At 35.8% G+C, this 15,166-nt stretch overlaps 1 protein-coding gene across 11 annotated transcripts in view; it reads left to right on the forward strand.

Moving 5' to 3' along the window:
- Positions 1-15,166, forward strand: part of LOC121860403 (SOSS complex subunit B1-A-like) — a 19,944-nt gene continuing 4,778 nt past the window's right edge. For 3 of the 11 annotated variants that reach the window (XM_042357525.1, XM_042357526.1, XM_042357530.1), the window contains exons 1-6: positions 448-601; positions 6,554-6,640; positions 7,567-7,652; positions 8,480-8,589; positions 10,383-10,483; positions 11,807-12,205. In XM_042357525.1, coding sequence (XP_042213459.1) covers positions 459-601; positions 6,554-6,640; positions 7,567-7,652; positions 8,480-8,589; positions 10,383-10,483; positions 11,807-12,205 — 926 coding nt within the window. In that variant the 5' untranslated portion in view covers positions 448-458. Of the gene's footprint in view, positions 43-64; positions 263-447; positions 602-1,745; positions 1,882-6,553; positions 6,641-7,566; positions 7,653-8,479; positions 8,590-10,382; positions 10,484-11,806; positions 12,206-15,166 lie in introns of those variants that run through there. The other 8 variants (XM_042357532.1, XM_042357527.1, XM_042357529.1 and 5 more) reach the window with 6 other exon arrangements.

Genomic DNA, 15,166 nt, shown 5'->3' on the forward strand with positions numbered 1-15,166 from the left:
ATGGGTGCCCGACGTCGGCATCTAATGTACACGGGAGGCAAGGTGCTCTCTCCCGTCTTCTTCCCTAGAATTACGCTAACCTATATTTCCTATAGGGCTCTATTACGGCTCGTTGGGAAGGTTAGGGGCTTCTTTAGTCTGTCCCTTCACCAGAGCTTGTAAGAGCGAATGGGAGCGTAAGAAAAAGGGGTCGGAAATCTGTCGAGTTCCAGAAGGTAGCATCGAGGATGGCCAACCGTAGGAAGCAAAGCGACGGTGCTCGGTAGTTCAGCTTTCTTTCTTATTTTACGTGTGTTTGTCATCCTGGTTTTGAAAAATTTGGGTAAAAGTATTTTCGTTATATTATTTATTACTGGATCGATGTCATATATTTTAATCTGTTATGATAGATAAAGTAATTCTGAGGTAACTATTATGTAGACGTGGCACCATTGGAGGTCGCTGAGGTGCCAAGTGTGATGTTGTGGTTGTTACAGCGTTGCCGCCTCCTCCTCCTCCTCCTTCCCTCACCATCAACAACATCCTCCAGTTTTTCTTTATTAAATTACTTCAGATTAAAGACATCAATCATGAATTCATCGAACGAGTCATCATCAGTTGAGTGAGTGAAGCTTGGATAGTGTCTGGTGGATGAAAAAAATGGTGGCGTTCGATAGAATATTAAGGAAAAGAAAGTATAAAATTAGAAGTGTTTAATACGTAATTTCCACACGAGTTACTTGGGATTATTTTATATTTGATAATTAATTAAGTGTTTTATGACGAAAATATATTGTACCTGGTTCAGCATATACATACATGGTGGAAATGTTCAAATATTTGCACCCCAGATTATTTCACCTAAAGATTAACCACATTATTGCTAACTTAACCTCATCCCGCCTAGGGTGGTTAATGTTCAGGTGAAGTAAGCTGGGGTGGAGACACTTCAGGTGATCCGTTATATTAGTTTGAAGAAAAGTTGTTCATTGCCCTCCAGAATAGCTCCAATATATCTCAGGAATTATAATTTATGCATTTTATAATTTTCCTTGGTTTGTATACTTCCTGGAAAATTCAAATTGGGCAAATGAAACCAAACCAACCAAATTTGCTTAACATATTACAAAATTATTCAGAGTTTGTTATATTAGGTTTGTTTAATTTGTATGTTTAGGAATTGTCACATGTGAGCAATGTTACACTCCAAAATACAGGTCGCCCTCTTTTGCCAGAACCAGATTTGCATGTATCTGTACACTACCAATGTTCAGTTTCCTTTTTACCTCCAAATTTTCTGTTGTAGTTAGTGAATAAATATTAGTAAAGTAGTTTAATAGCAATACTTATAATGTCTTAGAGCAGAACTAAGTTAATATGACAGAGTTACAAGTAAAAAAAAACTCCAGTAAAAACTTAAAAGTGGGTTAGGTACAGTACTGTGTCCTTGTGTTACAGGATGTTGATGCTTCATCCAGAGCAAGTTACACCATGATAGATAAACCTGTTAAAGATTAAATCATACAGTTAAAGAATGCAGTATGGCTGGCACTGTATGTAGCCTTCTTTATTTTTCAATTTGTAAAGTTAGACACCCATTCACAGCTAGGTGAACTGGAAGTGCCCTGGGCACAAACCAGTGATCTTTTGGACAGGAAATGGGTGCCATACTCACTTGGTCACTGTTTCCCCCAATTTGTTTAATGGGGAACTAATAATTGGACATATTGAGAAATTAGTTTATGGTGTCCTTTTCCTTCCTGCAGCACCAGACTCCAGGATGATGTTTCTTGATGTGAAGATATCCTAAACAGGGAAGGTGGAGGAAACTCTTAACTTGAGTGAAAATGTGTACACTGAGGTGCAATTGCTCGACATCAGCTGCAAAATAATGTCACAATGGTTAAGCACTTTATTACAAGCACTTTAATATTTTTTATGATTTAGTCACTTACACTACGTATATTGTTGACTGAAGCCACACAGTCCATATACAGTATATGCTTCTATTGGCTTCCATGATTGATTACTTTGGTTAAATGCCTAACTTACCATCAAGCTGGCAAGTTTTATATATCAACATTGCCAAACACTGGCTGGTGGTACAGCATTATGCTTGCCTCCCACTGCTACATCCCAGTTTCAAACCCTGGGTTGGATGTGAGAAAGGGGTTCTCCTTGTTGACACTACTGAACATCACAGGTTTTTTTCTGTGCACTCTGGCTTCCTCCTGTACTGGACTACCACTGGGTCATGAAGGACAACTAATCAGGCAGAAGGGAGGGATTAAGCAAGCCACTTGGTTTTTTCCCCAGAAACACATCCTCCATTTATCACACACACTATGTTGATGGGAAAATCACTTTATGATACAAAGCTTTGCTTTACACACCAATTCCATAGAACACATCCCTTTCATGTAATGAGTACTATCTGTATATACAAATGAATCATAATAAGTGAAAATGGAAACACGATCACATACCACCTCACTGTGTGTGCATGTCACCCCTCTTTCCAAACAAAATATTTATGTGAAAATAATGCTTGTGATTATTGTGCTCTTTGCATGTGTAAATGTCAATATTAGTCAAACCAGTATTACAGTGCAGTATAAAGATAAAATGTTGTGCATGTGTAAGAAAACTATTCAGTCTGCCAGATATTGACATCAGTTCCTAGCACCCACAGCCATAGGACATTTAAAGTCAACCTACAGTGTATCAGTGCCACTAGGTAATTAGCTACAGTATATTTCTTCAGTGAAGGGGTGGAAATAAACATATCAATAAATGTTTCATAACAATATGAAGAGGACTAAAGTGACAAAGTTAAGCTGAACAATTAGTAGTAGACCACATTTCATACCTGGCCACTTATTCAAGGCATAAAAGTCTTGTTAGGTACATGTACTGTACTGTATGTTTAGGAAAACTACAGTAAATGGTCACCTAGGCTGCACAACTTTATTGAATTCTAATTTTTTATGGGATTTTCAATAAAAATGTTAATTTCATACATGTAATGCAGCTCCAAGGGATACAGCAAGGAAAATGAGTGAAAACTATTTTATGAAGCAGACTACAAATTGCAACCAAACCCGATCTAATCTAAAATATATATTTTTTAAAGTAGTGCACTGTACTGTGCTGTGCACTGTAGTATTGTAATTAGGTTTTGATGGTTTATATGGCTGGCTTCTTAAATGGTCTTCACACTGTTTTTTCTCCTCACTGGATACTGTATGTAGTTTATGCATTAATTTAGATACTATATTATACAGTATGAGCAAAGATCCCGATGAAAAATGTAAAGAAGTAAAATGTACTGTAGAGCTAAGCTAAACACTTTCCCAAACTGCTATGTAGATTTATGCTCTATGAATGCATATTTATATTTTGAATACAGTTATATAACTCTAGTAAAGCTCTTCTGTACCTTTGGCAATTCCATTACCTTACCAGCGCTCCTCTCCTTGGATTACTTTTTTATCCCCTTGCAATGAAGCTTGAAGGAATGTAGCATTTTGCCCTTTCACATGTACAGTATATAAAGTACCAGTATGTTATGTTTACTTTTTTGTATTTATTTAAACAATTGATAAATGATAACTGGTTTAAAGGTCAATTTTGGTAAAAACTAACCTATGCCAAAAATCTTCCCCAGGATTGTTGCAATAACTTATAATGCCTAGTTAAAGGCAATGGATTAATTTAAACTGTTTTATCATCTGCTTTTTTGTCTACTGCACTGTGTTATACCTGGCAAAGAAGAGACTATGGATATTAACAATTTTGTCCTAATAAGCTGCATTATGGTTAACATACTGTAGAACTTCATTTGATTAAAGACTTTTTGTGATATAATGGAGTAAAATCCTCAACTTACACACTTATGTACTGAGTTAACTTTATACTTCTTAACATGTTTCTGGGATGAAGCCTGTGTGTCTTAGCATGTAGTTTTCAGAAATTTTGTGGCATCAACTTTTTTTTCCATTTTTTGGGGGGGTGAATGAAACAAATCTGAGCTTATTCTCGCTGTTTTGAGGTTATGAATTTGGTCAGTGTGAAATAGTCATTGTTAATATCTTTCATATAGAGCTGAATCATGCTGATGATGCATTATTATTTATGACAGTTTTATTTATTTTTAATCTTTAGGAATCTTATTGCTAATTCATTGTATGTCTTCAATGAATGAGAAATTTATACTCTACAGTACAGTATATGAATTGAAGCAGCTATTGGAGATTTATTGATTGGTATTACTAATCAATTTTGTATGTGTTAGATACAGCGAAGTCTTGTCTAGTGTTTGTGGAAGGTGAGACACAGAGGGCAACAGTTGATAGGATCTAATTATTGGTGTATGGGATTGAACTGGGACATTTAAGGTACCCATTTATCATACATGTTAGGCCTGTACAGCACGGGCATTTACCATAGCCTGAATTCCTCGACACAGCTGCCATAGAGAGCGACACTTTTGTTATTATTTTACATACTTTAAAGTAAATAAACATCGAATGGGGTTAGGATTGTCACCTGTCTCTCCAGGTGGGTGTACATAAACTTTTTCTCATTCAGTGCACAATTCCAATGTTGATTAATTCTTGGCTTTAGAAAAATAGTCAGTGGTATTTAGAGAAGCTTTCAGTGTGGGGGAGTGTATCCTTGGAGGGATACAAAGAGGAGCCTTATTGTAGTGGGTGAGGGCAAGCTTCTCAGCTGACTGCCCAAGTATAATCTTTTCATATTGAAATGATTCCTTTGGTGGAATGATTAGTTTTTCATATAATGGCCATATATATATATATATATATATATATATATATATATATATATATATATATATATATATATATATATATATATATATTAAATCAGTCCATATAGCATGTGGACTTCCATATACAAACAATGCCTCATTATTATGTATACTGTGTATAAATATAACTAGGAAAACTCTTCTGTACCTTTGGCAATTCCATTCCATCTACTGTATAATGTTATGCTTTAAACTTCATTTGTAATAAGATGGTTTTATGCTTCTTAGAAATCAAGTTCTCATTTGCAAAACACATCTTTGAGAAGTCATTTTATTTCTATTCAGTAGTTCATCATAAGAAGCATTTGCAGGACCTTGAATGGGGGACAAATTTGGAAATGAGAAAATATAATTTGAACCTAAGAGGTTTCTTTCTTGCTTATCCATGATAATCAACATAATTCATTGTTATAGAATATATTGTTGAAGCTGACAAGGCTGGATAATATTAGTGAAAAATCTGATGAATCCTGAACATCAGCCCAGCATAATCCAAATCACCCTAATTGTGAGGGAAATTAATATTAAGAAAGCAGCAGAGTACATGAATTATATGAGAGCATAGTGTCAGGGGGATTATGTGGATGTTATGTTGCAACAATAAGGGTGAATAGATGATGGCAGATAAGGAGTTTGTGTTTGCTCTTGGTTCCAGCCTGTTCTTTTTAAGGGGTTACTGTTTACTTTACAATGTATTACTCTTTTATGTTACCATATTTGGAATGTAAAATCCCTGTAAGGATGGGTAGGGGGACATTTGGCATCAGTCTACCGTGAGTTAGGTCACTGGAATGTGAGCAGTGGGGCACATAAGTGTGTCCCTTTTCTCTTTAAATCTGAACTGCTGCCCAACACCCAGCAGTCTCTTGGGGAGAGACTCCAAGGAGGTTCTGTTGCCATGTAGGCATCTCAGGGTTATCTTGGGTTTCTGTTATCTCACTGTAAAGTACTGTACGTACCTGAATAACAAGTGCTTGGATTGGTTCAGTTGCACTTTGTGTTGCATATTTATGACTCTTTCTGGCATTTACATCTGTCATATTACTTATCTTGAGATACTGTATTTATATTTGTGACATTGCATTATGTTATGGAGCTTTTTTTAGAGGTTGTCATGTGACAGACTGATCGACTTTTCTTTGGTGTTTTAGAAACAGATCTGGTACTGGCAGGGTGTTTTTGGCTCTTAAAAACTTTATTTATATTTCTGGAGATATCGGTAATATTCACCTGATTGGCCTGTAAAGTGACACTGGGAATGAGTCAGTTGATCTTCGATCTGAGAAGACCAGCATTTCAGGTCCTCTGTTCTCTTGGGAATGTTTCATTAGCAGTGCGAGAGGGTTATGGGCAGTGTTGCTAAGGATCAACTTCAGGTGGTTGTGTTTCCTGTGCCTCTAAAGCTTATGTCTTTTCTCTATTTTTTTTTTTTACTGTTCTGTGTTTTTTGGTGGATCGTGCATTTTTTGCCTCTTGCCTCGAGTGTTGCTGGTTAATGTGTTGAGCTCTTTAATTTAACCAACTGTTGAAGGGTGAAGAATCAGGCCAGTGGGACCCACTTTCAATTCTGGTGATCGGATATGTAGCACCCATTTGCTTTTGTTGCTTTGACTCCTTTATTGTACTTAGTTATTGATTGGGCTGTACTGATGCTTCTGGGCATGGATGAGGTCCATCCCTTAAATACTGTACCAACAAAAAAAGGGATTTAAAGAGCAACCCTACATATTTATTTACTCATAGGCTTGTCTGGACTGACACCTTTGGGGAATACAAGAGGTCCCCGGGTTCCGAACGTCCGACTTATGAACATCCGCCGATACGAACGAGGTTAAACTTTAAATTTACAGTATTTTATTTACTTGATGACTTAATCTTTACTTTCATATACTCTATTTTGTCATTCTATTTCTCCTTTTCTCTTAGATTAAGTGATTTTAGATGTATATAAGGATTTAGGCTATGATATATTGGGATTTTAAACATTATTCTGTAAGTATGATATGCACATAGCATGTGTTACGACTTAAGAACGTCCCCAGGAACGGAACTCATTCGTAACCCGGGGACTACCTGTATTTGAATTACAGTATGTAGTACAGTACTTCTGACTCAGATTATTGTTATTCTTTTCCATTTTTACCCCCTCCTAATTTCTATACTGTACTGTATACTGTACTACTTTACTGTACTCTATATCTTTGTGTTTCTTTTTATATGAACTGTACAGATAACTTGCTGAATTGAAATCCTTGAGGCATGAAAAATTAAATGAGGTAATCATTGTACAGATGACAAATTCTCCATAATCCTGAAAATCTGTTTGCTTAACATAAGAATATTTTTACCCTCTCCTGTCAAACAGCTTTACACTCAGCTAGTTGTCATTTGTACGCCAAGCACCTGAATTGAAGTATAAGAGGACAGCACTAAGTTTATTGATAGTAAAATTAAATTGAAAATAATAACCCATAAACTTTTTGGTGGAAGGTGAACCTTGAAGTGTTCTTTATGCTGAAAGTTTTGAGCACGTGGTTTCTCTTTTGACTAATGGCTAAATAAAAGGTGCACAGGGAGGAAGTTTTAATATGTATGTACAATACAGTGCTGGACAGTGTTTAGTAGTTGATACAGTACTCTCCATTCTCTTAATTGTTTGACACACGATTTCTTTTACTGGTTAATTTTGTAGTTATAACTTAAAATATGTTTAAACTTATGATTATTTTCACTGTGATCACTTCTCTCCTTTACAGAAATATGGATGTTCAATATACTCTCATAAGAGAGCTGAAGCCTGGGATGAAGAACCTCAAACTTGTGTTTATAGTGTTGGAAATTGGTAAGTTAATAAGCATGACTTTGGAGGATGTCTATTCAGCATTGTCCCCACTTGCAAACATAAGGGTACAGCATTAAGAATTACTGTACTATAGAGGAATACTGCAAGTTTTTTTGGACATGAGGATAGGATATTGGCTGAAGAAGTAAGATGCTTAACAGAACTCTTGTAGGTCAGAAACAAGGAGGTGTTAGGCTGTACTTTATTGATCAGATATTAGCACATACCTGAAGGTGGGAAAGTGAAGTTTAGAAAGGCAGAAGAAAACATATTCCACGTGTGTGGAATTAAAGAAAGTGTTCGGAGATACATGAGACGCCCTTGTTGAAAGTGTTGATAGTGTATGGAGCTTGTCAAAATATAATGAAAGTGGACAGGAGATTTTTATGGACTAGCACATGTAAAACTTAATACATAGTGGTTGTAAATACTGTAGATGGGAAATTATTTAATGTCTTGATGGGTGGAGCAGCTTGAGACTTGCAATTGAGAATAAGAGACTGCAGAATATAACTGAAACTTGGTGACATAGAGCAAAAGCTAATTGCATCTACTGTATTGTACTGTGTGTGGGTAATGTAGTGCTGCTAGCTGAATTTGAGGGAAAGTTGGGAGAATAATTATCTGTGCTTGGTAACCAAATGGATGATAGCCCATTGAGCTGGTATGGGCAGAGGAAAGAGTTACAACAGTGGCTGGAGGTACTGTACAGTACAAGAGTGAGGAGTAGGATGGACAAGCTATAAGTGAAGCTGTCATGTGTTCAGTGATGCTGAAAGACTTGTATCTTTAATGAACAGAAAAATTATTTTATTATTTTTCTGTAGGTCGAGCAAATATGACAAAGGAAAACCATGAAGTCCGGTCTGTGAAAGTGGCAGATCGATCTGGCTGTGTCAACATATCATTATGGGATGAACCAGGCCAGCTGCTGCAGGTGGGTTGATTTTGTATAGACCACAGCAACTGAGTTACTGTAGTAGGAATTGGATGATATGACCAAACCTGAAGACAGGGGTGAGATACACACTAGTTAATGTGGTGTCATGCTCCCATTAGATTTTCCTGCTCTCTGTTTTTTGTGAGGGAAACTGGTTTTCTACTCACATTTTTTAATGTTCACACCACACTCGGTCTAGTTCTACAAATTAAAAATATTAAGACAGATTGTATTTTAAATTAAGGAAATTTGTTAGCACATGATCCGAGCCATTAAGTATTTAAATGATTAATGAAAAACACAATATTGTATCTTTATTAGAAGATTCTGGATGTTATTATAATTGCAGAAAAATGTGATATGTGGCCACTGGCATCAACAAAACATTGTGTTTTATTCAACATGACTTCAATTTCCTTCATTTTGCAAAAAATGTAGTGCTAATTAACACTTGCCTAATTCTCCAGCATCTTTTAATTAAATTTTCAAGATTTATTTATAACTAGAATACCCGGTAATGATCAAATGTTTACAAGTACCCTGTTACCACATGAGGGTTTGGGAAACTTGCTTCATATGATGTTTTAACAGAATTGAAACTGTTTTATTGTATTCTGCTTGTCTAATTATTTCTTTGGTGTTTAATACTTCTTCCAAGTTTATCTTTAATTGTGTTTTCTGTTTGTACGATATTCACCAAACAGTCAAGCCATTTAAACTTTACACACCATTAAATGCTGAAGAGTGTGCAGCACAGTAACATTCCATATATTTGCTATATCTCATAAAAAATAGATTTTTCTCTTTACAGTGGTACAGTACTGTAATAGGGTTATGGTATTACTACTATAGTAGACCCTTGCCATTCGCAAGTTTGCGATTCGCGATTTCGATGATTCGCGGTAAGCAGATAGTGGCAAGCTTGCAAGCCTTTTCCGGCAGCACGAGTCACCCCGTGCAGCATCTCGTGTTGTATTCTCGAAACTTTAATGTTTCTGTGTGAAATGGCCCCTAAAAGACTGCCTAGTGTCAGTGCTAGTGGGGTGTAATGTAAAAGGCAGAATTCAGTGATGACCCTGACAAAGAAGGTTTTATTATTAGATAAGTTAAAAGAGGGGATGAGTGCTGCCATGGCTGGTCAGTTGTTTGTTATAGGTATTCATGTACAGTAGTGCACTAAGGTAATATAAGTTGCTATTTATGGTTTTGCCAATTCACACCATTTCTTGGAACCTATCCCTCTCGAATGGCAAGGTTCTACTGTAATACTGGCACACAGGCTATGAATTATACATTTTCCCCTTTCTCATTGGGGATTCAGACCTGTAATCAGTTAAGTGCCATCCCAGTATAGTAACCATTCCACTGGTACAAAGTAAAGTGGTTTTCATTAGATTGCACTTGAAGATTAGAATGAATGAGAGGATTAGGCTTACTTCAGCAATCATACACAAGCCAGAAAATAAGGAAGAAGCAAGGAAAAGAGTGAGATACAACAAGAAATGGTAATATAACAACCTATGAAAAGACAGCAATGAGTATGAGAAAATATTTGATGGATGGCTATTAGTGCTAAGGGGGATGGGATTGATTATTTTGAGAGAGATGTGCTGGTAACTGAGGATGGCTAGTATAGTATGCTGTTGTTAGAGGTAATTGATTGAGGGAATACTTGTGGTACTCGTAGATATGTTTAGGAGATAACGGTAATTGCACATTTTATGCAATAGCAAAATAGCTGGATGCTCTGCCAAGTAGTGTTGTATTAATGTTTTTTTTTTTTTTTTTAGCCAGGTGATATTGTTAATTTGTCCAAAGGCTACGCCAGTTTTTTCAAGAATTGTTTGACACTCTATGTTGCCAAAGGTGGAGACCTGCAGAAAGTGAGTGAGTAAGTACATTTGATCTTTAATTTTCTTTCATTAATATAGTACAGTATATAATTACCAATACTCAGGGGTAGAGCACTGACCCAACAGATAAATGATCCTACATTTTGTTTTTGTGTATCATGAAGGAATGGGTTCCATATTTGTACATTAACCTGTGCACACTTGCCTATGATAGAAGAACTCTAGCATCCTACTAAGGGGTAAGGGTATCCTACTGTACAACCCGTTGAAATATATAAACCAAAGAGTTGGCACCTATCTGGCCACTGTGTATCATAGCAGGAAAATGCTTGGAAGAATAGAAAGGAAAAATACAGCTACTCCTCGACTTACGACCTACTCGACTTACGACCACCCTGACATACGACCGCCCCAGTCGTACCAAATTTGTTTCAAATATTTTTGAGTCCCGACGTTAGTGATTGCGCTGTGTACTGACAAAATTTTCGTTTGTAATTCCCTCTAAAGTGGCTGGCAAACTTAAAAGTGAGAGTTTTGTGGTGCTGAGAAGTACCCATTTTAGATTTTCTATGTATTATCTTTGCATTTTCGACTTACGACCAATTCGACTTACGACCTGGATTTGGGTCCCTAACCCTGTCGTAAGTCGAGGAGTGGCTGTAGCTTAGGTGGTTATAACAGTTGCTATAGTGTGTCTTATATTTGTAGAGCTTGTCTTTCATCTTGTAAATGAGGATAATATTGATTTGTGGGTACAGTATGAGGTGTGTGTGTGTGTGTGCATGCCTTGCAGTTTAAGAATGGCAGATTTTATGAGAAAAAACACAGGATGAAGTTTCAAGGTTCTGAGGTAAATGAAGGAAAATGGTGTTTATAAATGTTGCAACTCAACACTGTATTTATGACACACAGTAAAGTAGTTAATAGTAAGCCTTGGTTTCAAGAAATTCAAACAAATGGTTTGAATTTTGTCAGAGCATTGCCCATTAAAGTAATAGTAGGATAAGGAAAGGGAGGAAACTAAATGATGGACATGAGAGAGAAGACAGGAAGTGAGGATGAGATCACTAACAAAGAGTATTGTTTTAGACTTGTTTTTTATGATCATTAAATGATTTCAGTACTGTAGTTGATTCTCTCCATGTGTACTGACCTTAAACAGTACCCATACAAACAATGGTCTACTTGTTGACAATTTCTATAATGACTAGCAGAAAATAGTTCACATACCTTGACTAACAAACAGGGCATTCATTTTCTGCTAAGTAGTAGACACTAGGCAAGTTTAAAAACAATTAGACAGTATCTATTTTATTCAGTATTTCAAAGGAAAATTTGATGATTGTTTTTCATTCATACAGGTTTTGTATGCAGTTTTCTGAGCAACCAAACATGTCTGAACCCAATCCAGAGCTTGCAGCCGCCACAGCTGCCAGCAAACAAGTAGGAGGTGGTGGTGGAGGTGGTGACTCAGGAAGTGGTAGTACACGAGGCTCTGGATCTCAGGGAAGCTCAGGAAACTCAAGTGGGACTCCTGTGGCAGACCCTGTTCGTGATCCTAGACTACAAAAACCTAATACAAATGGTGGTAATATAGATCCTCGGGCAAATAAAGGGGGAGGGGGTGGAGGGAGTAATGTTACAGCTTCCAATGGTCACCACACTTCTGGAGGAAGACATTCTGGGGGTAACTCCAATAGCTCCACAAATTCAAGTAAAAGCCGTAATCATGCACCAACAAATAGACAGAATAGCAAGAGGTAATATATATATATACCGTATTAGTGATAGTTGATAGGAATCTATGTTAGTATGGAAGGAGATGAAAGCTCTTTTGTATGTTGTCATGAGCATAAAAACTTTTATGGACTGTAACCATTGGCCAAGATTGTGTTGTATCAAAACTTTTTGGAAATGTGTATGGGATGAACGTTTGTCAGAGGTAAAATTATCTGAATTTCCTCTTGTTCCAGTTGCATGTGATAGAGGCAAAAGGTTTTTGAATAAAAGTTTGTATTACAGTAAGTTTTCTAAAAGAAATCACCATTAACACTTCATCTATAATATTCTCAAGTCAAATGAGTGGTAACATTGTACAGGTATTACAAGGATGGGAAAATAACACCACATATTCTTGGTAGAGTTGCAAACAGTTTTTAAAGTCCTCAGCATTCCAGGTCATACCTTACTGTAGATGGAGTTTTCTTTTGGGAGGTACAGTATTTATTATAATTTATATTTTTAGAAAGATTGCATTTATTAGTATTGGTGTGTGGAAGGTCAAACCCATTAACTAAACCTGATACAATGAATAGTACATTTTATCATTTTATGTGTCACTCATGAATTATATTATCATTGACAAACTCAACACTTGAAAAAATGAAGCAGTAATATTGAGATGATTATGAAAGTATATTTATAAGTCTGCGACAAAAGATAAGTGTTTAACCCTTAAACTGCACAATATAAATCTTAGGCTACTTCTGGTGTGAGTAAAAAAATTTGATCTTTAAATTTTAAAATTCATGTTATATAACTTGTTAATATACTATACTGTACAGTACAGTACAGTACATACATGCAAAACAAAATGAAAATACAATGCAAGATGAACACAGGGAGTCCCCATTGTTTGTTAGTGATACATACCTGATGACCACGACTAACAGCGCAAAGACAAATAACGAAGCCGACTTTTTTGCTATAGATCGAAGATATTTTATGACCACATAATAATACTCATTAACTTTATAATATCTTAAATGTGCATTAGTGTACAGTACAGGTATAACTGTTTCATAAACCCTCGGTATAACTGACACAACTCCCCACCTGGGAGCTATTAGTTATGTTATCTTTATTTTTAACTCCTAATTTTGTGTAGTTGTGTAATTTTCGTTTTTTTCTGTTTTTTTTTTTACTCGGTTACATGCATACAGTACACAATCCTACATACAGAATGTGAAAAAAAATATCATAAGGAATAAAATTTAAAGTACATGGGTTTCCACCATGAAGCCATTGGTAGGGATGGCGGTGATGGAGCATACCAGCTTGGCTGCATTACAAACAGGAGTCTCCCTTGGACAGTTACGGTGTGTACACTAACTTTTACTACCTGTAATTAATTTGATTAATAAAAATTCATAGGCTTATATAACACTTAGCAGTGACAGTGATAGTCTCAGAACTGATGAGACTGTATTGTTCCCACAGTCTAACTACTCCAACATTTTCAGCGATAGCGCGCGGGGGTCAATCTGTCTTCCCCCCTCTTTTGTGCTGTAGTACTATAACTTTCTGGGCATTTAGAGGCCATAATAAAGATATTCAGAGCACTTTTAACTCAAATAAAACAGCTACCTGTAGTACCAACATAACACAAACTGAGTGTGGGAAAAACATGGTGCCACTGTGATTGAATTTGTAAACAAGAAAATGTCTTATTCAGAAATGTTTTGTGATAATTATATTTAATTTTTAAGTGAAAATAGTTGTAAAAGTTTACATATATACAGTACAGTACTCTAATTGTAATACAAAATATGGTACAGTACCCTGTAACTACATATACTGTACTGTAATAGGATTTTGTTTGTCAATAAATTTTTTTTATCAATCAATGAATCAGATATTGTGATAAAGATCTATCTTCTATTGTGTAGAAATACTGCATCATGTATTGGACATATAGGAATACAGTATTATACAGTTGGACAAACTGTACATTACACATATTTTATTTTATTTATTTTTTAATTATTAATTTAATTATCTGTACAGTATTTCAAATGAAGAATTAATGAAATGAGGAACAAGAAATCCTTGTACATATACAATACTACTTTCATATTTAATAAGACTAGCAGCCATGTAAATTAGATTTCATGAGCTTCCTCTAGCAAGTTTAATTCACATGACACAATACAGTAGTATTATACAGAATTACTATAACACAGCATTTAGCACTTGAGAGTTTATTTACTTCAGAACTCTTATGGACACTTTTCGACAGAATGATCTTATACCGTACAGGAATATTCATGTATAGATGCACTTTTCTTCAGTGCAAGTATATACTGTATACTGTATTGTACAGTATATGTTGTATACCTTTTTATATAGTTCATTATTTACAATTTCTGGCCACTTTCTTGTATTTTTTAGGGTATTAAACTCCCTAAAACATTCTCCAATATATAGTGGGGTGTCACAGAAAAATTTAGTGTGTATCTTATTGTAGAGTTTGTCAGTTCCTTAACACTGGGTATTTCACCAAGGAGATTATATGGTGTACCACTACTCTACCATAGAGTTTCACTTCACTTATACTTGATAAATGATGATTTAATGAATTCCATTAATTTCCAATGTCCAACTAAGTTATTTATTATACTTTGGCATAATCAGTCAGTCATTACCTTTAGTAATTAGTAAGGTAGAGCTCAAAGATGCAGGCAGATAATTGCACTTGTACTCATTTGTCAAAGATCCATACTGTACTGTACACTGATACAATTTGCACGGACATATGAGTCATTCACTCACATTCACACCGTAATATAAGTAACGTAAGGAAGGAGTTTGTCAACTTGGGGACCCCACATTTAATTATGCTACTATTGGATGGCCTTAATTCCTCCATTGATACATTGACTTCACTGGGGAATATAATCACTTAGGTTCACTAGGCCAGCCTGTATTGTTCTTATAGAAAA

Source organism: Homarus americanus, unplaced genomic scaffold (assembly GCF_018991925.1).
Source record: "Homarus americanus isolate GMGI-L3 unplaced genomic scaffold, GMGI_Hamer_2.0 scaffold28051, whole genome shotgun sequence".
Taxonomy (NCBI): domain Eukaryota; kingdom Metazoa; phylum Arthropoda; class Malacostraca; order Decapoda; family Nephropidae; genus Homarus; species Homarus americanus.